The sequence below is a fragment of the Larimichthys crocea genome, chromosome I (genome assembly GCF_000972845.2).
Source record: "Larimichthys crocea isolate SSNF chromosome I, L_crocea_2.0, whole genome shotgun sequence".
In the NCBI taxonomy this organism is placed as follows: domain Eukaryota; kingdom Metazoa; phylum Chordata; class Actinopteri; family Sciaenidae; genus Larimichthys; species Larimichthys crocea.
In genome coordinates, this window is record NC_040011.1 from 3,164,672 (window position 1) to 3,184,765 (window position 20,094).

General features: G+C 40.1%; 2 protein-coding genes across 2 annotated transcripts in view; one reads left to right on the top strand and one right to left on the bottom strand.

Moving 5' to 3' along the window:
- Nucleotides 1-20,094, bottom strand: part of LOC104926504 (ras-specific guanine nucleotide-releasing factor RalGPS1) — a 99,960-nt gene that overhangs the window by 48,677 nt on the left and 31,189 nt on the right. The window lies entirely within an intron of this gene.
- On the top strand, nucleotides 3,389-20,021 carry LOC104928047 (angiopoietin-related protein 2). Its single transcript, XM_019272200.2, has 5 exons — nucleotides 3,389-3,997; nucleotides 11,680-12,603; nucleotides 14,398-14,591; nucleotides 16,732-17,002; nucleotides 18,186-20,021. Exons 2-5 carry the CDS (start codon nucleotides 11,688-11,690, stop codon nucleotides 18,383-18,385), a joined length of 1,581 nt encoding a protein of 526 aa, XP_019127745.1. The 5' UTR covers nucleotides 3,389-3,997; nucleotides 11,680-11,687; the 3' UTR covers nucleotides 18,386-20,021.

The window sequence follows — 20,094 nt, forward strand, 5'->3', positions numbered from 1 at the left end:
CAGCTAGACAGCTGTTAACACACAACAATGCCCTGAGAGGACGTGAGAAAAATGACATCACACCGACAACACGTGGAAAGTTATGATTTCATCTTCAAACATATTAAAAAAAAGAGAAGTTGAAATGGAGCCGGGGGAAAAAAGCAGGGGGGGGCATCATCATTAATGATTACACACCAAGTTTACAAGATGTGTGCAGACTGCCTTATTGCCAACATATAAAAGTGATGAGGGTTAGGGTAAGATGGAAACCAGTTGTGGAAATATTGGGCAGCACCTCAGGCAGTGTTTGGCAGGATTTCAAAGTGATTAAAGAAACAAGTCTGAAGCCTCACTATGGCCTCACTGGTCTATGACTGTGATGTTTATTACACCTCGTAACACCAAGCGCTGAATGGAATAAACAACGCTCTGAAAATGTTGCTGCTTTTATCTCTAGTTGTTGAAATATGCTGACAAGACAAAAGAAAATCAAAGAAATGTGTGCTGTCACATGAAGAAGATGATGTCGTATTGCTTCAAACTGCAGCAGCTACAAATTTTTCCCATCTCCAGACTCAAACCCTCCGCTGTGTGTTGAATTTTTCTCCATGCTACACCCAAATCCCATTGAGATATACTGGCTGTCAATGATATCAGCTGTGCTGGCAGCTCCGGTCTAAATATTACATCTGCATAACGCAAAACAAAATACTTAACAAATATTTGCCGATGATGTCATCCTGACAGACACATGAGTGCGAGGTGTAATGTGTTTCAGCTGTGTTCGGCTTGCGTAGCCACACAGCTTTGCTTCCTGTCTCCCAGCTTCTCTGACGCACAGCAGATCCCGGGCATCCACCAGCTCTCGCTCTGCCAGCACACACTGCTCAGCTGCTTCATGATGGATGAAGCTGATGTTCATCATCTCTCCAAATGTGATCTGTTACTGGACTGACTTGCTGCTGCACAGTAAACACACTTGTGTTCTCTTTCATAATTACTGATATTCTTCAGGTTATGCAGTTGCAAAAAGATTTCATCCTACATATACTATATGACTCAGATATAAAGGCATTCTTAATCAAATGCTTCCAGCGCTTTTACCAAATTTACACATTTAATGAGCTGTTCCTGAAAAATCTTATTCAGCACTTTGTTTTTTTATTTTCAAAGTTCTGTGTAGATGGATGCTTTGACTTTTTGTTTTTGTCCTTGACTAATTGCTTCCTCTTATACTTATATATAATCCCATAGACATCAGTTGTATTTATAACTCTATCTAGCCACTGTATGCAGTACAAACCTGACTGATATTTCAAAGCAGTCCGTGATTAATTGTAGATCATTTCAGTGTGACAATGTTTAGAGGATATGAGCTATTATGAGTCATTTAAATGATCAAAGTCTACAGAGGTGCACTGACACAGGTTAAAATCACTTTCTCATTTTAGCTGGCTGTCATGTGATGAACATGCATTAGAGGACAGAGTCTGTGCTGCTCTGCCAAAAATGTTTTTAGGGAGTGAAATGACATCATATATTGTTTCAGTTTTGAAAAGTGCTGTGTCTGAAAGCCAATTCTAACAGATAGTAACCAATAGATGAAATCTCTTCAATCAATCAATCTATGCAATTATAATGTGAGCCAACATTAGCTCATTACCTAAAGTGCAAAGTGGATATACTACCACTTAGAAATGTAGTGATTAGAATCAAGAAATGGTAATGTAGGTATCACTCTGACCTCCACATGAACTTTGAAAGAGTAAAATAGAAAGAAAAATCCTGATTAAAGAGATGTACTTTTAAACCTATATTTCTTAGAAATGTTATCTATTTAGTTCATTGAAAACTAAATTATTATATTAGATTTCTGTGATGTTATGTTTTCTGGTGTATATTACAGCCCTGTATTTCCATATCCAAACACTGTCTAATAAAATATGTGTCATATTTTACATTATTTTGTTGCTCTCAGTTATACAGTATTTTCTTAGTCACCATCTGGAGATGCTGGACCAGTTTGACCTTTTGCCAGTCCTGGCTGACAGTGACGGTGAAATGTTTGCCAGAGACTTCTTTTGACGTCGTTCATGAACTACCTAGAAGTGGAATAATTTAATGGTTTAGTGGTCAGAGACAGAGCGTTTACTCTGCTGCCACAGCCCACCACTTTTTCCTGACTACCTAGCAGTTGTAGCTCCACTGTAGGTCATTATGAGGCTCATCAGAGCAGAGCATGTGCATGAACACAGGAGACAGGCTGGAGAGCAGTCACAGGCTGAGGCACGTCTTCCTTTATGAAGCACGGAAAGGAAAAGACACAGGATCGCATGACGTACAAAAGCCATTACAAGAAGTCCAAAGAATTTCCCTTTGATAAAAGACATACAGAAAGAATCATAACAAAGAAAAAAAGAGCCATGGTTCTGGTTTTACGCCCCGCTGCATCTGAATGTGCTCTGAGGCACGTTTCAACTTTGCATGATGGCACTTAAATGAATATCATAATATTTTTTTAAGGGACTTGAATTGGTGATAATGTTGTTATTGCACTGTAGAGCCTCTTAGTTTCTTTGTTGTTTTAGTCAAAGATGATGTTGGCTTTTGAGTCACAATGAGGAAAAGGGTGAATGATACTCTCAAGACTAGAGCCAGATCCTGCAACTAACTGGTGGGCTCTGTGTAGTCTGTGCACTTCTCCAAACCCCCCCTACTACACAATATTTCAGCGCTGCAACCCTCTGACTTGAACACGCCTCGTCTGAGTCTACAGCAGTGATGTGAAAGCATTTGAACATTTCTCTGTAAAAGCTTTTGGAGCTAAAAGCAGAAATCAACATTCCTACAGAGTGGAGTTTTTCCAAATGTCTCACAGAATAATCTTCATCTACCTAACTCTCCAGTCTCTCAGAGACAGTTCTCATGTCTGTGGATAAAAAAGCTTATCATACATCATGGGTTTGTGAGCATTACGTGCAATTAAAAACAAATACGATGAGTCACTGAATCTTTGTTAAAAATGTTTGGCAGGTGTTATGTAACCAGTAATTACTATGACAACATAACAAACTGAATCCAAACTATTCCACCTCTGCTTTTGGCAAGCTGAATGGACAGTCTCTACCCAGTTTTCACAAAATCTCAAAACTTAAAGCCTGTGTCAGAGTCGTCTCACAGACATCTTTCTGTTCCTGTAAATGTGCACGACTATAGGCATTAGACTGAGGCGAGGAGGCGCAAAGACACCCCTTTTATTTATCTTTTAGTCTTTGCTGAACAAGAGGAGAAACAGAAGGTAAACATCTCTCTTTCCTGAAGCTTCCCTGCAATGAGCAGGTCAAAATTCATGTGCTCCAAACCTGTGACCTTACTGCAACATATGCAGCTGCTGACATGTGCGGCTGGTCAGCTCTCCTCCAAAGAGGGAGTCAAATGGAAAAAAAAGGAGGAGAACTGTAGCTGAGAGATGCAGGGGGGACTGCAGGGGACAAGGGTTTAGGTGGGGGGACTGGGAGTCCCCGTCTGTGATCTCCCTGTTGTCAAGGGGAGGGGAAAGGGGCGTCACTGTAGCTCACAGCTTAATTACTTCAAGCAACAATAAGTGTCCCACTTGTAATGGCAGGAAGACAGAGGGAGGTCGACTCTCTGGGAGGAAGAGAAACAGATTCTATGAGAGGGGCAGGAGTGAGCTCTCACTTCAGGACATCACTTGACAAAGGTGGAAAAATCTTCGGCCGCACATGAATCAAGTTCCAACAGGAAAGCTCTGGCTGTTTGTTGCTGCTGCTGCTTGACTGGACACTTAAGGACTATAAAATACAGAAAACATCACTGCAGCTGGAACATTTCACAGTGCATCCATTCTGACAGCGGGCAAAGGAAATAATATGAAGGAGTCCCACTGACAGAATAACAGGCAAACAGAAGAAATGTGGACTGACTGACTGAGGGGTGAGGACTTGGAGTGAAACCTGCCAGAAAGCCAAGGCATAAAAAGAAACAGAGACAAGTGGTGAGTGGGGCAATTATCTGAGCTGACATTTCATATGCAACACAGTGACTTATGATTGTGCTCTGTGGCCAACGCACCGCCACTGACAAAGTGCTTTACACTTAAGACACTTTTCATCCTTTAAGGATGTTAAAATCCACCCTGACAGTGTTCCAGCTTTATTTAAGCTATATGATTCCACTGAGCATGACATTATGTTCACTTGGTTAAAGTCCTGTGGGTTTGAACAAAGCTTTGCTGCACAGCATGACATTTCTCTGACTGAGCCACCGGTGTGTCAGTAAAGCTCAGTGGGTTCAACTTAAAGTCAGTGGACATCACTACAATGACCATTTTACTGCTCTTCTTATTTAATTTTTTTAAAGTGCATCATCAGTTGCAGTAGTGTTTGTGTGTAGTTGGTTGTTGCTGAGCTCCAGCTCAGGTTGCAGGTCAGTTATTTTGTTTTCAAACTCATTCAGAGTTTTGCACTGCACTGTGAAGTCACTGAAGTAAATCAACTCATCTTTGATCATCAGCTCAAGTCAGGCCACCTTAGACCATCCACTTATCACTTGGCAGAAGTTATACGGAGCATGATTTGACTAAATGTCTAACTAATCATTCACTCATCAAATCAATTGTTGGGGAACATTCTTAGCTCCTGAGTGTACCACCAGAAAAGCGTGCAAACAATTTAGGTTAAAACCCCTCTTTTCTCGTTTGAAGACCTGACGAGGCTTGTTAAATATGACTCATTAACAATGAAAACATCTACATGGAATGCATACTGTAATTATTAGGCAGACTTGAAACAGCTTTACCGGTTAAAAAAATGCTGTCAGGTTCATTTTGAATGTTAATTTAAATATTTAATATATTAACATGTCATTGTGTGGTAACAGAAATGCAGGTAAAACTGGTATATAGTTAAATGTGCTCTTAATAATGTCCACTGCATTTCACATTTCATAGTTGTAACAAACAAAGAATTCCATGTGTCCCACCCTTTTTCTTATTTTTAGAGATATGATCAACATTAAAATATTCAAACTGCAATCATCTTTTAGGAGACATAACTTCTGGTCAGAAAACTGCAGACTGGAGCCCCACAAATACATAGAGAATCAGTCACAGATATATCGATATGACCGTGAACGTCAGCCGATAAGAACAAGAAATGTCAAATATACGTTTGAGGTCATTTAGGAAGAGTGTCAGCCTCACATAGTTTGTATTTTTACACTGTAAAATGTCCTGTTGCTACATAAGAAGGTCACATTAAAGCTGCGCTGATAAATATTTTCATGTAAGAATGTGTAATGTAGAAGGTGTGGCTCACAGCGACGACCCCACACACGACACATATCAAACCCACAGTTCTCCTGAGCACTAAAGAGCGCTTTAGCATTTCTCAGCTAATTGTTTTAGTTTTACACCAGACAACATTACTGAACTGGTTATTAATCTGTGTCTTTGTTTAGTTTAGTGAACAAGCTCTAAAAATCCACTGTACTCTGCCTGCAAACAGACACAGAGACGGGCTGGTGAATTTACTGAAGCATTTAGCAGCTAAAGACACAGGGGTTTCTCAGGAGTTGACCAAAACAGTTAAAGACAGTGAATTTTGGACTTCCATTCATCATGTTGACACAAACATAACTAACAATGGATGCTATGGGGCGCTGTTTAGCTCAGTTGGTAGAGCAGCCGCCCCATGTACAAAGGCTCAGTCCTTGCTGTGGAACTCGAGGGTCCTAATCCAGCCTGCGGCTCTTTCCTGCATGTCATTTCCCATCTCTCTCTCTCCACACATTCCTGTCACTCTTCAGCTGTCTCTGTCAAATAAAGCTTGGAAAGGCCAAAATAATAATCTTTAAAAAAAACAAAACAATGGATGCTAATGTTGCTCTCTATCTGCTCAGCATGTAAATATTTTCCTGTGCAAGCGTGTGCAATCTCATGTATGTGCACGAGACAAACAAAACAGAGACATACACATAAAACAGAAAAGAGTGTGACTGGAAGTCAAAATCTCGACAATCCTACTTTTAGGGATGCTTCATTTGTTTATGCAAAGTTGCTGGGACACCCTGCCATGTCCATTTCCTACACTAAAAGCTAAATCAATTCATGTCTTGGCACGACGGGTTGAATGGTTCCTTTTTCTGGAAATAAATATAGATTTTTCAGTTAGCTGACATTGTAATTGGGCGACTGTGTAAGGAATCAAACTGTGTTACAGTCAGGAGCATGTTGATGTTATGACTGCTGGGTAAAGTGCGACACACCACAAATCCAAGACTGAATAAACCTTTTCAGTGACTACTGAACCATCAAGCAGCAGGCAGAGCAGGAAGATATTAGTCAGAGAGTAATGAAAGGATAGCTCTCATCCACCACCAGGTAGACATGGACTGAAAATGAACTGCAATAATCTGACCACTTATTTCACTTCTGTAAGTTAGTCAGACAGTCCTTAAACCAAACGTTCTGAATGAGGAGAGCCGGGTGTCTCTTTGCTCCCCTCTCTCCCTGCGGTTTAAAGAGCTCCACAGGCCTGTCATGTCTTTGTGTCCAGACGCCGACGTGCGTCTGTGGCGCAGACGAGTGGCAGCCACCGGCAACTGTTCCTGCTGTGTGTGCATGTGTGTGGGTGAGGATGAATGAGGGCCAGAAACAGACACAGCGACAAAGACAGAGAGAGAGAGAAGTGGGTGATGAGGAGGGATAAAGCATGCGTGACTAATTCATTTGTCACTTTTGTAGCTCCTGAATTTTTCTGACATCTACCACAGAGGGCCGCGTCTGTTCTCTGTGTGGTCGGGTGTGTGTCTGCTGACACCGTTAAGAAGTTTGCCTGACAGATGGTCATCTGGGTCTGGACTGATTTTATGGGGTCCATGCTGCATTTCCCAGTGACCACAGATCTGACAGATGCCCCAACACACTGTAGCTATGAACAGGCGTTGCTATCATCACTACAGAGACCTGCAGTGTTGGAGTGTGTGTGTGAACAGACAAAGAGGTTTGTGAGTCTTGTTGGGTGCTGAGACGTCTAGCCATATAATGACCACTGATAAACACACACACACACACACACACAAACACACACACATTTTCTAGTGAATAACAAATATAGGAGCTCGAGCACACTTTGACTTCAGACCATTTCAGGACATGAAGACTAAAAAAGAAACAATGAAGTCAAGAAGTAGAAAACTGTGTGTGATTGTCTGTTGGACTGAGATGGCCCGGGCTGAGTTACTTCATGTCATGTTCAGTGGAGAACAGGAAGTGAACACTTCATCTTCATTAGGAGCACAGTGGCAGATGAACTGCAGTGCTCTTCAAACCGTAACGCTTAAAATAACATTTGAGAAAAACTCAAATGTCAAATTATTCATCTAAAGTCTTTCTTTGTGTCACGCACTGCGGCAAACACAAACAACTTTTTACTGTACGGCAGACAAATTAAATTACATCTGTCAACCTGTTCAACTGATGAAATTATAAATGATCTCTGTAAAAAAGCAGAGAGAAAAGCACTAAATGAACAGAATACTGGACTTAAAATCAAGCGCTACGGGCTGCATCACTTTCTGGTAATCTGAAAGAGCTCCATTAAGTCTGAGGAAATAACCCAGATGATGTCATCGTGGTCTCATTAGTCCCCCAACACGGGATACCCCTTAAATATTCATATATAGCACTAAAGGGAATATTCTAGACTTTGAATGTCTGGTGCTCATAAATCCCTTTAGTTGTATATATGGACCAACATACACCCATGATTCCAAAATAGCTGAACACTGTGTAAAATGTAAAAATTGAATTGTCTTTGTGCTGTGTTCAGTTTGAAAAGGATTTTTTTTATTTTGTTTTATAGCATCAAAACTTTTTTTTTTTTTTAAATCAGTGATGCAGTGAATAATAAGTTTGTGACACTGGTCAAGCTCTAAAGAATATGGATATTTGTACTGCACACAGTTTAGCTGTGCTCAATGTTGTGAAATCAGCATTGCGTGAGTCCAGAGACGGGGAGTGTCGGCTTTTTAGATTCGATATGGATGACAAATTTATCAGCAAATCTTCCATTAACCACTGATTTGTTCCTGCTGTTAAACCTTTTTAAAGAAAGTTCCATTTCTGCACCAAGTCTTTGTGGTTTTCTGTTATACAGTTTGCTGAACTCACCAACCCAAAGAAAAACATTACAGTGGAGACAACAGCAGCCTTTTACTTATCCTCCTGATTTTTTCCTGCTCCACCTTTGTGGCATGGGGCTTCAGCAGATATCCAATGATCAGATTAACAAGGCCAATATTACTTTAAGAGCAGAATGCATCATGTTGTTTTATTGGTTCTTTTTGGACATATTTACTTGTATCAGATGGAGATAGGATCAGGAGGATCTTAGGGTTGTGGTTGGGACAGCACCCATTAGAAAAGATGATACTAATCATTCATTCATTTTCCACTATTGCTTATCTTAATCATGGTTACAAAACAAATCATTTCCAAACATTTGGTCAGAATATGATGAGTACTGTGAGATTCTCTGAGATTTCAACAAAGCGAAACACTCTCCTGTCTGTGGTGGTCAATCATTCGAGCTGCAGGTACATTTTCAGGATGGGCTGGGGAAAGCCTTCAGATTTTAATTACAGCTGGCCTATAAAACATCACTACGACATGCATTTACAGTAGTGGAGCTCAACACAGGCCTTGTGAAAATAATACGACCTCAGATACACACATCAGGACACAGAGGGGCTTGGACCGGCTTCAATGTAGTTTACACTCACAATAATTTCTTTCAGGAGTAAGAGCTTCCTATCATCATCATCCAGTTTCCACTTCCACAACTTCAGAATGTAAATGTCACACAAGTTGATTTGTTAAATGGTGGAGGGAAAACTGCCCAACCAAAGATTGAAAACAGGATTCTCAACACTCACAAACCAACAGCATCCAGACACACAATCATGTTGTTCCCAGCAACAGGTCTAATGAAGAGCAATGATTTGATCACATCTGCTTACTGAATAACTAAAACCATATAATTAATACATTTGACATTTTTCTGTTTGTATAGGAACAGATGAAGCTGAAAATGTTAGTGGTGAATGTATATGATTGCATATTATTTATTGTTTCATTCTCTCTAGTCTTAAATTAACATAGACCATTGACGTGTACACAAGGTAAAAATCAACTTCCCACAGTCATAGTCTAATATCTAAACCCTAAAGATATTTACTTACTATGACAGAAAACAGAGAAATGCAACAAATCCTCACGCTGACAAGCTGGAACTGAAGATTTACCACCACTTTCATTTGAAAGTGGACAGAATCTGTCATGGACTAATTGATTAATCAACTAAATGTTTAGGCTCTAGTCCAGGGGCAGTCCAAATTTTATGACTGCGTGTGTGAACACGTCAGTCAATGCGGACAACAAAAATCGTATAAAAAGAACCATATGCATGTCTGTGTTCATTTTGTGTTCTTCATTACTGTTCCGCCTTCAAATACAGCTCAGAGAGAAAAAGTCAGGGGTCATTTATGAACTTGATTTGATTTTAACAAAGCTGACATAAAGCTTGACTCATTTGTGCAGAAGATGTTGTGATCTTGTGATTTACTGTTACGCAACTGTGATGTTTGATTCAATTTTAGTAAACTAAATAAAAGAGACATAATGCCTCTTTTTAAAGTAAGTTTTTCTGGTTATTTATCTGCTTCAGTCAGTAACTCAGATAAGAAACTTCCATCTGTAGAGGATGGGCTCAGACTGAACATATACTCCTGCGGTCAAAACTTCACAGGATTCCAGGAAAACTCCCAGAGTTTTTAGATATAAATGAATAGCAGCTTCAACCATTATTCACCAATCATGGACCAAGAGCAAAAACTATGAGGCCTTATGCCAGAAATAAGAACAACACCAAATAAACAGATTACTGCTCACATGCTGAACTTATGGCCTACCTGTCTGACTCATGAATTTGACTTATGGCCTTTCAACTCTCAGACAGACATTTATAAACCCAGTTGTGTTATGGGAAAATGGTCAGTGATTGAACTGGCCTGGCTGAGGCAGGAGTTGGCAGAGCATCTTATGATGTAGTAACTGCCATCTCCAACAACCGATCTGATATTGTCAAGGGAGATTCCCCTTTTGTGTTTTTCAAAATTCCAATGCTGTGAAAGCATTTTACCCCAAGACCGAGAAAATCAACATGAAAACACAATGTGCCATTATACAACCATTGAGCCAAAACTGGAAACAGGGAAGAAATTTACAAGAGCAAGTTTTCTAAGTCATATATTTCAGTGAAGAGGACTGATGTTTTCACTGCATGGGATCAAGTTAGGGTCACTTTAAGCAAGAGCCTTTACTTTGTGGGGTGTCTATTGTTAATTTCTTATTCATAGTTATAGTAATTACAATAAGTAATACAGTAAATGCTTTTAATCCATCTGGTTCTAGTTCTACAGACTCTATGAGACAGAGCACTGAAGCAGTTCTAGAGGCTGAGGGCCAGGTGATGATAGAAAAGAACCACTTCATAGGACGTACTGTCCGCCCATGTTGGAAGGCAAAAGTATTCATAGTTGTTCTGAACAACACTAAAAGAAAAAACTTCCTCCATAGAGAACAGTGCAACACGATAATAATTTACATATGGGGAGGATTTTCAGGCAGTCTCTCTGCATTTGTTTATTCACATGAAAAGTGACAGAAATGTTTGTATTAATAATGAAAAAGAGATCTTAAGAAGTTCAAACACACAACGGATGAACACAAATTCTCCTCAGCTGCGTTTTATCCTCTTTTAGGTCCTAGTTTTGGTTTTACAGCCCACATAGTCTGTTTTCATTAGCTGTGGTTCCAGCAGCAGCAGCAGGGGGCAATGTTTTCAGTGAAAAAGCCCAGATAAACTCTCTTTACACTACCTGCTCATCACCAAACAGCAGGCTAATTAAAAAACAGAGATTATCTGGTTTAGGTAAGGGGTAGACTAAGAAGTTGGTGGATTCAATTTAATTCTATGTATAAATATATATTGTTTATATTACACACTGTAAATGTTGCTGTGAAAATATCATAAAATATGCTGAAGTACCATGTACCGTGAAGTATGACTGTGGTTTCCTGTTTTATCATACTTCAAAACCTTTTTCAGGGAATTTCTACAAAACAACACAGTATTTTATATTAGACTGTTAATTGTACACTAAAACACTGTAATATTTAATGGCATATTTTACAGTCTGATCTTACTGTCATGGTTTGACAAGTTCTCATGCTCATATAGAGCAGGTCTAGACTGTACTCAATATTTACAGACACCCAACAAGTCCCACCATGAGCAAACACTTGGTGACATTGGCAACAACAAACAACAAACTTCCTTTAAAGACCAAAACCAAAAGACAAAGAAAAACTGCTGGATGTGTTTACCATGTCAACTTTGCATTTGTAGTTTTGCATAACCAAAAATAAATGAATAAAACTCAAATAGGTTTAGTCAACTGAAGATTGTAGTAGGCATACTGGTAATACAATAAGGAAAATTAAATATTTAGGATGACAATCAAGTAACTGTAAATGAATATATAATATGCCATTATCATTGCAGTGAATGAAGTTAGAGAATGGACATTTATTCATCATGTCCTCCTCTGTTCCAGAAATCATCATGGTTCAGGTGCAGCGGGACTGTGCTGTGATTCTTCCTGTGGTGGTTTTGCTGGCGCTTCTGTTGCTCTCTGGGCCCTCTCTCCAGGGAGACACTCAGGAAATTGGGAACAGTGATGAGATCCTAGAGAGAGAGTTTATCTACGCGCCCAAACGGCAAAAACGTGCCGTGGTCGACCACAGTGTTCAAGACACGGACAAATGCTCCTATACCTTCATTGTCCCTCAACAGAAAAACACTGGGGCCATCTGTGTCAACTCCAAGGAGCCAGAGGCCTTGCTGGAGAATCGGGTTAATAAGCAGGAGCTGGAGCTGCTTAACAGTGAGCTGCAGAAACAGCGGCGGCAGATCGAAGCATTGCAGCAGTTGGTAGAAGTAGATGGGGGTGTGATCAATGAAGTCAAACTACTGCGTAAAGAGAGCCGCAACATGAACTCCCGAGTTACACAGCTCTACATGCAGCTGCTGCATGAGATTATCCGCAAACGAGACAATGCTCTAGAGGTGTCACAGCTGGAGACCCGCGTGCTCAACCACACAAACGAGATGGGGAGGCTAGCTACGCGCTATCGTGACCTGCAACATAAGTACCAGCATCTGTCAGACCTGGCGAGCAACCAGACTGCTCTGCTGGTGCAGCTGGAGGAGCGCTGTAAGCGGGGAGGATACTCATACAGTGTGGTGCAAGAGAGGGCCCGTTCTGTCCGTCCACAGCCTCCTGTGATGCCTCAACCTCCTCTACAGATGCCTGCAGTGTCCTCTGGAGGCTACAGGCCTTTCCATCCACCTACCTACACCCGCCACGTCAGCAACCCCATGACTAATGAGATACAGAATGACCAAAACTCTAAAGCTTTACCACCTCCTGCACCCACGATGCCAAGTGCTACATACAGCTTCACAAACGAGCCTTCTGGTAAGTCGATGGCCACACAAACACTTATATCATATTACTCATATCTTAAGTACTGTAGTGGGCACAGTCCATAATTGCATGATAGTATACAGTTATGTTAGGGGCGGCTGTGGCTCGCAGAGAGAGTGGGTCGTCCACTAATCAGAAGATGGGTAGTTCGATCCCCTCCAGTCTGCATGTCGAAGTGTCCTTGGGCAAGATACTGAACCCCAAATGGCTGCGCCATCGGTGTGTGAATGTGTATGAATGGGTGAATGAGATTTGTACTGTAAAGAGCTTTGAGTGGTCAGAAGACTAGAAAGGAGATATATAAGTGCAGTCCATTTACCATTTATGTTGGTCGTGTGCCCATGCCCATGTACAGCACTTTGTTCACACAAGACTCCCCTCAAAAACATACAACACACACAATATTCACACTCCACTGGTGCCATCGAACAGCACACATGGGGTAAATCCATGTACAAGAATCAATTTAAATTCATCCATGTACATGGATTTGAGGTTGTGTGTTGTATGTTTTGAGCGGACTCTAACAGTACTGTAACTGTCGGCCCTGGGTGTGCCTAACTGTAAAAATGTAATAAGGAAAAGACGAAATTTTAAGTCTAAATTTCTCAGTTTAAACATTCTGTAACACACCACACAAAATAAAACTTTTTTCCTCCCTCTCTCACGACTCAATTGTCCCCCAATAACTTCAGTGGATCATTACATATCAGGTATGAAATTAATATGACCAATCGATCTGACTGAGACAAAACTTTTCTATGCCAAAATGTGGCCTACAACAGACCAGGGAAGTTTTGTTTTTTAGTCTAGCAGTTGTTGATAACATGCTGACAAGTGAGATAACAAGGTGATAACAAGTGAGAAGTCAGCAGTCAAAAAACAATCAGCAGCAGTATGGGAGATTACCTGGAGACAAAATCACACACGGACCAACGTGATCCCCTCTAGGCTCACGTCTGGTAGAGAACACAGGCATACAGAACAACTTACACAACTAAATATAATATAAGAATTATATGCTGCGGTATAGGAATTCTAAAAGAGTGTTCAGATGACTCATGTTCACATACATTAAGTAATTTCTACATGAGGCCTTCTTTGTAACACAGAACAGAAGAAATTGCTGTCCTGTTGAAGTCATTCATTTGTGTACACACTGTGGACAGCAGCAAGAAAAAATTCACAATATAAATAAAATATAAAACAAATGATTTTTGTACAATTGCTCCCAGGTGAACATATCCCAGTTGTAAGGGCTGATGTTTTGATACTTAAGAAAAAAAAAAAAAAGAAAAAAGAAAAGATGTAAAACCTTGGTCTCTGCATGCTTTGCCCCCCTCTAGTGTTTATCCTTTATTGTATTACTTTCTAAGACTCTGTGGTTCACCAATGATGAAACCATAACCAACGTACATAATAATGGAATAAGAGATTTGACTAAAGTTAATCTGTTGTCTCTGTGTTTCCATGTGATGTCTTGGTGGTTACTAAGAAATGCTGTGCACTTTTTTACAATAATATTTACTGCTGCCAGCATCGCAGAGACTGGAAAGCATTTGTCATATCTGGCACACATAACTCATGGTCAACAGTGACTTCACTTTTCCAGGAGGCCTCTGTCCATATGTTTTAATATTTTATTTGATGATGCTGTGTCTGTACTTGCACAGGTTGTTAGAATTATAATAATAGTGATGATGATGAGCATGTTAGTGAAAACAAATGTCAGTCATGAAAGCCTTTGTAGACGAATATACAGTATACAGCTTTGTCTTTCTGCAGGCCCGTTCAGAGACTGTCTAGAGGCTCTGGAGGGTGGATACACCACAAGCGGCATGTACCTCTTGAAACCAGACAACAGCAACCGACTCATGCAGGTTTGGTGTGACCAGAGACATGACCCCGGTGGATGGACTGTCATTCTGAGACGCCAGGATGGCTCGGTCAACTTTTTTAGGAACTGGGAGACGTACAAGGTAATAATGCTGGCCTAAAGCTTTGAATAGGTAGTTCTTAGATATCGAGTTGTCAGCATCAGTTGCATGACATATGAAGATAGGCTGTTACACTGTAGACATTACAGGCTCAGAGTCATTCTTTTAAACAAAAATAAGAGCCTGCAGCAACTCTGTGAAGCTCTATGTTTGCACCACGGTACTTTAAGCTAATGTCACTATGCTAACATGCATACAAAGACACAAGATATGGTCAGATATTAATAGGGCAATCATACTATACATTGCACTGGGCATGGTTACCCATTCAAACCATAGAGAGCAATGGCTTCACATATGTAGTTCGAACTGTGGAGGATTGAGGCTTGCCAAGGCTTTAGTGGCAAAGAAGAATTCCCCATCTTGCAGAGAAATCACATCTGGTTACTCCTCCCAAAACCTCACAAAAAGAAAAAAAAGTACTACCATGATATAATACCGTCACTGTCCAAAAAGTGAAAAATCGACCACCCCTACTCAAAACCACAAATGCCATCCTTAGGGTACGGTAGAGGATGTCAAAGAGTGATTGGACCAAATTTTGTGCCAATTCATCAAATAGATGTTGAGATCATGTCATGTCACAGTTGAGAAGATTATCAGAGTCAAGAGGATTCATCCTCAGTGTTATGGAATTTTCTATCCTTTGGGTACACAGGACTGTGCATGGGCCTTGGAGTCATGAATGTCTACAGAAAATTTTAGGGAAATATTGTAGTCTGCAAGTGTGATCCTTTGAGCCACTTATGACTGAAACTACTCTCCAATATAAACATACAGAATGTGTTTACATGAATAAAGAGCACTCATGAAAAGTCATGACTTTTAGTCATTAGCAAGTTTCAAGCTAACACAGATTGCCAGGTTGAAATTTGGGATTTCTGTTATACATATTGTAAGTGTCATTTAGTCGTTTACTATTTTAAGCTTAGCACTATAATCGACTAAGCATGGCATTGTTGTTTAGACAATTAAGACCTTGCTTGTTGGATTCATTGAAAACAGTCCAATACACAGTCAAAGTAGTTACATGTAAGTTGGAAGAAAATGTGTTTATCTGAAAAAGTAGAGCGATTGTTGTTGTTAATGGTTCTTTGCCTGCCATCCTTCCAAGCGAAACTTAACAGTCCCAGCTTGTTACCCAATTCAGAATTACCATCATAATGGGCATTTGTGATTGGCTAAAAGAAAAGGCGAAGTCCTAAACAGTGACGTTATGAATATTACTGTGGTGTCACTTCATAAAGACGTGACTTGTACCAACAGGAAAGAAAACAGGAAAACAGCCATGATAAAAGAGACCTAATAATGTTAGACTCGATATGTGATGTAATAATGAATCTCACTTTTAGCCTCTACATTTGAAACCTAATGTAATCCAACAAAATAAACTGTTTGGGTGTTCTATCCCGTTCTGTAATATGTGAGTAATCATAAGGAAAAACAAAACAAAACAAAATCAAATCTATGTGTTAACAACAGCAGAATTCAGATTCAAACAAACGAAACACGCTCACAGTGCTGCAGCCAGTGAAGTGGTCCAAGTACTTCATAGCCATGCTGTGTTTCCCTGCTCCTACTGGTGGACCCGACATTATGTTGATACAAGGTAAAACATTTACTTACCATAGATCAACAATCTGTGGCCTAAAGTGAGGGCATCCCAATCTGCATAATCATTTTAGTACCAAAACACAATGAAGTACATCCAAGTTGTCCCCCAACCCACACTCAATGAGTCAACAAGGGTCTTTAAGCCAATTATACACTCACATTTGGTAGAGACAACTCCATCCTGATTAAATCCATGTGTCATGTAATTGAAGCCAGAGATTTAGACACACAGTGAGCTCTGGAGGAGAGGATCTTAAACACGTCCTGCCATTATGCCACTGCTCTTGGCCTCCCAGTCTGACATCATACCAGTCTTTGACATATACTTGGAAAACATGGGTGGGTTGTTGCTTGAAGTTCCTGACTGTATCCAAGGGGAGGAAAAACAGCTTCTTTCTTGTAAATTTTAAAATCAGAGAATTGCTGTGGCACTTCCTATTAAATCATGTGTTAGGGACATTAGGAATTAATTATTCACGACTATTTCAACGTCTTTCTCCTTCTGCAGCAAGGGTTTGGAAACATTGATGGTGAATACTGGTTAGGATTAGAGAACATCTACTGGCTGACCAACCAGGGCAACTACAAGCTGCTGGTGACACTGGAGGACTGGGCCGGACGCAAAACCTTTGCAGAGTACACTAGCTTCCGTGTTGAGTCTGAGGCAGACTTCTATAGACTACGAGTGGGCCGATACCATGGCAATGCTGGAGACTCTCTTACCTGGCACAACAGCAAGCAGTTTACTACACTGGACAGGGACCATGATGTCTACACAGGTGAGTGGCTGCATTCAGGGTTTAGTTATGTTCCCACAATGATGATCGATAATAATATATCTATATGAATATTGACTTGTATTTATATAGCACCTTTAACTGACCATCTACCAGCTTTTATAACACTGTTCTTGAGGATCAATAAGCGCTTCCTGTTCAAAGTGTTTACACTGATAAATATACATTCACAGAGCAACATCACAGTCTTCAAGAGCAATTTAGTGCTCAGAATTTTGCTCAAGGACATGTTAACTGCCTCGTGGGGGAACCTCCTATTAAGAAACTATCCACTCTAACCAATAAACCAGGTCACCCATATACAGTGTCTGGTCATTCAAAATGAGTCCAACAATCCATGTTCTGCCTCTGTGACTGAAGACATGCAGCAGAAAACTTTTGGATGCACTCACAGATTTTGACTTGGCAAGCAAGCCATCCAGATAATGTCTGGCTAATTTCAATGATCTGGATAGTCCATGAATCAACTACACACATGCATATGAATATGGATAACCTTGGCCCCCTGACTTATTTAAACTCTATTGGCTGGCTTATGTCAACAACTCTGTAATTCCCTCCAACCGCTCTTCTCAACACAATACAAGTATTTCCATTCAGTGTATGAACAAAAAACTGCAGGAGAAGATGGTTTCCTATCTGTTTTTATTAGATTAGCGAATACAGAACTAACAGTGGAGCTCAACTCTGCAGTAGGAATCACATTATAGAAGTTCTGTGTTAATGACATATGGCCCAGTCGGTGACTCTGGTGGTAGGCTACACAAATATGAACCCGTAAACCTATTTGAGACCAAAACATGGGTTCTGGTGCAGCCTCCCAACATATGAAACATCACAATCTGCAGCCTCTTTGAGTGCACACAGCCCATTGGTCAATGCAACTACTGACCCAATCACTCCTTTTCACCTCCTTCCATGACACACCTGCAATCAAAAACCAGTGTATTAACAGGATTGCAAGTAGAAAACCATACACGTGCTGTACAACACCAACATACAACCACAGTAACCACAGTTTTAACTTCAGTATTGTACAGCAAATGAGTCCCACATGGTCCATATTTAAGCTCACTGACTAATGATCAGTCCTAACCCTACCACTTCAACCAGCAGAAGCCCAAACTGCTGATCCAGTTGATGATTTGATTACTTGTGTCTCCAGGTAACTGTGCCCATTACCAGAAGGGAGGATGGTGGTATAACGCTTGTGCTCATTCCAACCTAAACGGCGTGTGGTACCGTGGCGGGCATTACCGCAGCCGTTACCAGGATGGGGTGTACTGGGCCGAGTTCAGAGGAGGAGCTTATTCTCTGAAGAAAGTGACCATGATGATACAACCCAATGGAAACACCTTTCATTAATACTTCAGCCCTTCAAAACTGAACAGATTTATTGAATTCCATCCTTATATCGCAAAAACAGGCATCCTTGGTTTGAATTCTACTCTTCACTGTTCGTTTCTTTCCTGTATATTCATAATGTAACTTCAAATTGCAAAGGCTCATGCAGTGACATATTAGGATTAGAGCAGATTTTTTTCTTATTTCTCTACATGTATAGGTTTTACTTATCTTGTTTGGGCTGTTGTTTGCAGAGGTCAAAACTGACTGCTAGCAGTAAACTTCTACTTCAGACTGTATTGGTGCTATTATATACAGCATATATTATGTATGTACAACATACATTGGAATCAGTTCTACGGGAGAGAAATCTGGTTATTTATTTTGATACAATTTTCTAAAAGTTCTCAGTAAATCTGTCTAATTTGCCATGATAATTATTTTTCTCAGTATTTCGCTTCTTATATTCTGAATATGAAATATTTACTGAAAACAAAGAGATTGAAGGCCTTCTGACTACTTTTTGGACGAACATTCTACATGTCATCTTTTCCTGAATCTAAAAAACAGGACTGTGGACTATACAGCTGCCTTTATCACTGAATGATATATCCTTGAACACATTTAGTTCAAGGATACATGATCCTTGAACTAAATTGCATTTGTGGATTCATGTAATCATTCTATAATGCTTGATAAGTCTTTATATGGAGATGTGAAGCTGCATATCAAACACTTTTTGTTCCCAATAATGCTGCAGAAATGATTTTTTTTTTCCAGTTCACAATTGATCTGATTAGCTTTGCTTAGTGAGCTGGAGGTAGGATATTAGCCTAGATTAGCATTAAGAGAGGGAAAGACCAGTCACTGGTTAAAACTGAGTTCATCTTGTTTCTTGTATTATAAATAAACATAAATTCTACAGCGTGTAGTTTTAGGGGGGAGTTACATGCTGGAACCATTTCTTGGCAACCAACAACATAGTGTAGTGACTGAGGGTTGCATCACAGTGAGGTTGGCCAGGTTCGATACAATCATGCATGTAAAGGCCAAAACTTGCAATCATCAACTATATCTCACAATCCAATCTATAGCCAGAGCACAGCAGAGACAGTTAAATGGTTTCTGATCAAGAAAAATGTTTGTATCTCCCCCTAAAACCACAAGTGTTTTTACAACTCTGTTTAATCAGTGAGCTTTAGATGTGCTGGTAGGTGTATTTTTAAACTTTGGATGGAGCCAGACAAGCTCCCTGCTTCCAGCCTTTATGCCAAGGTAGGTCAAGCATGTCCTTTAAAAGCCATTCTTTATAGTTACTAGTTCCAAGGTAATACCCTTCATCAATGGACTAAGATCAAAACCTTTAAATGTAGACAGAATTTACAAAGACATTTGAACAGAAACAACAAAATATAGAATTTCACTGCAGGTTTCTGAGGTAAAAGCAGCGACAGTACGTTTAAACAGAAACCAAACAGTACAACTCAGTTATTCCCTCCACCCACCAAAGGTTTCCTGGTCTGTTGAAAAGATCAGACACTGTATTAGTGTGCAAATACAGTATGTACCAGGTACTCTGTGTATATATATGCTGTTTTGTTCAGATTATTTATAGTCTGTATGTTATCGACCTTGCAATAAACTATGCACATCCTTACATCCATCCTGTTTCCAGTGATCTCATTTCATTGAGCTCCGTTCTTTCAGAATTCATTTCATACCCGAGACAC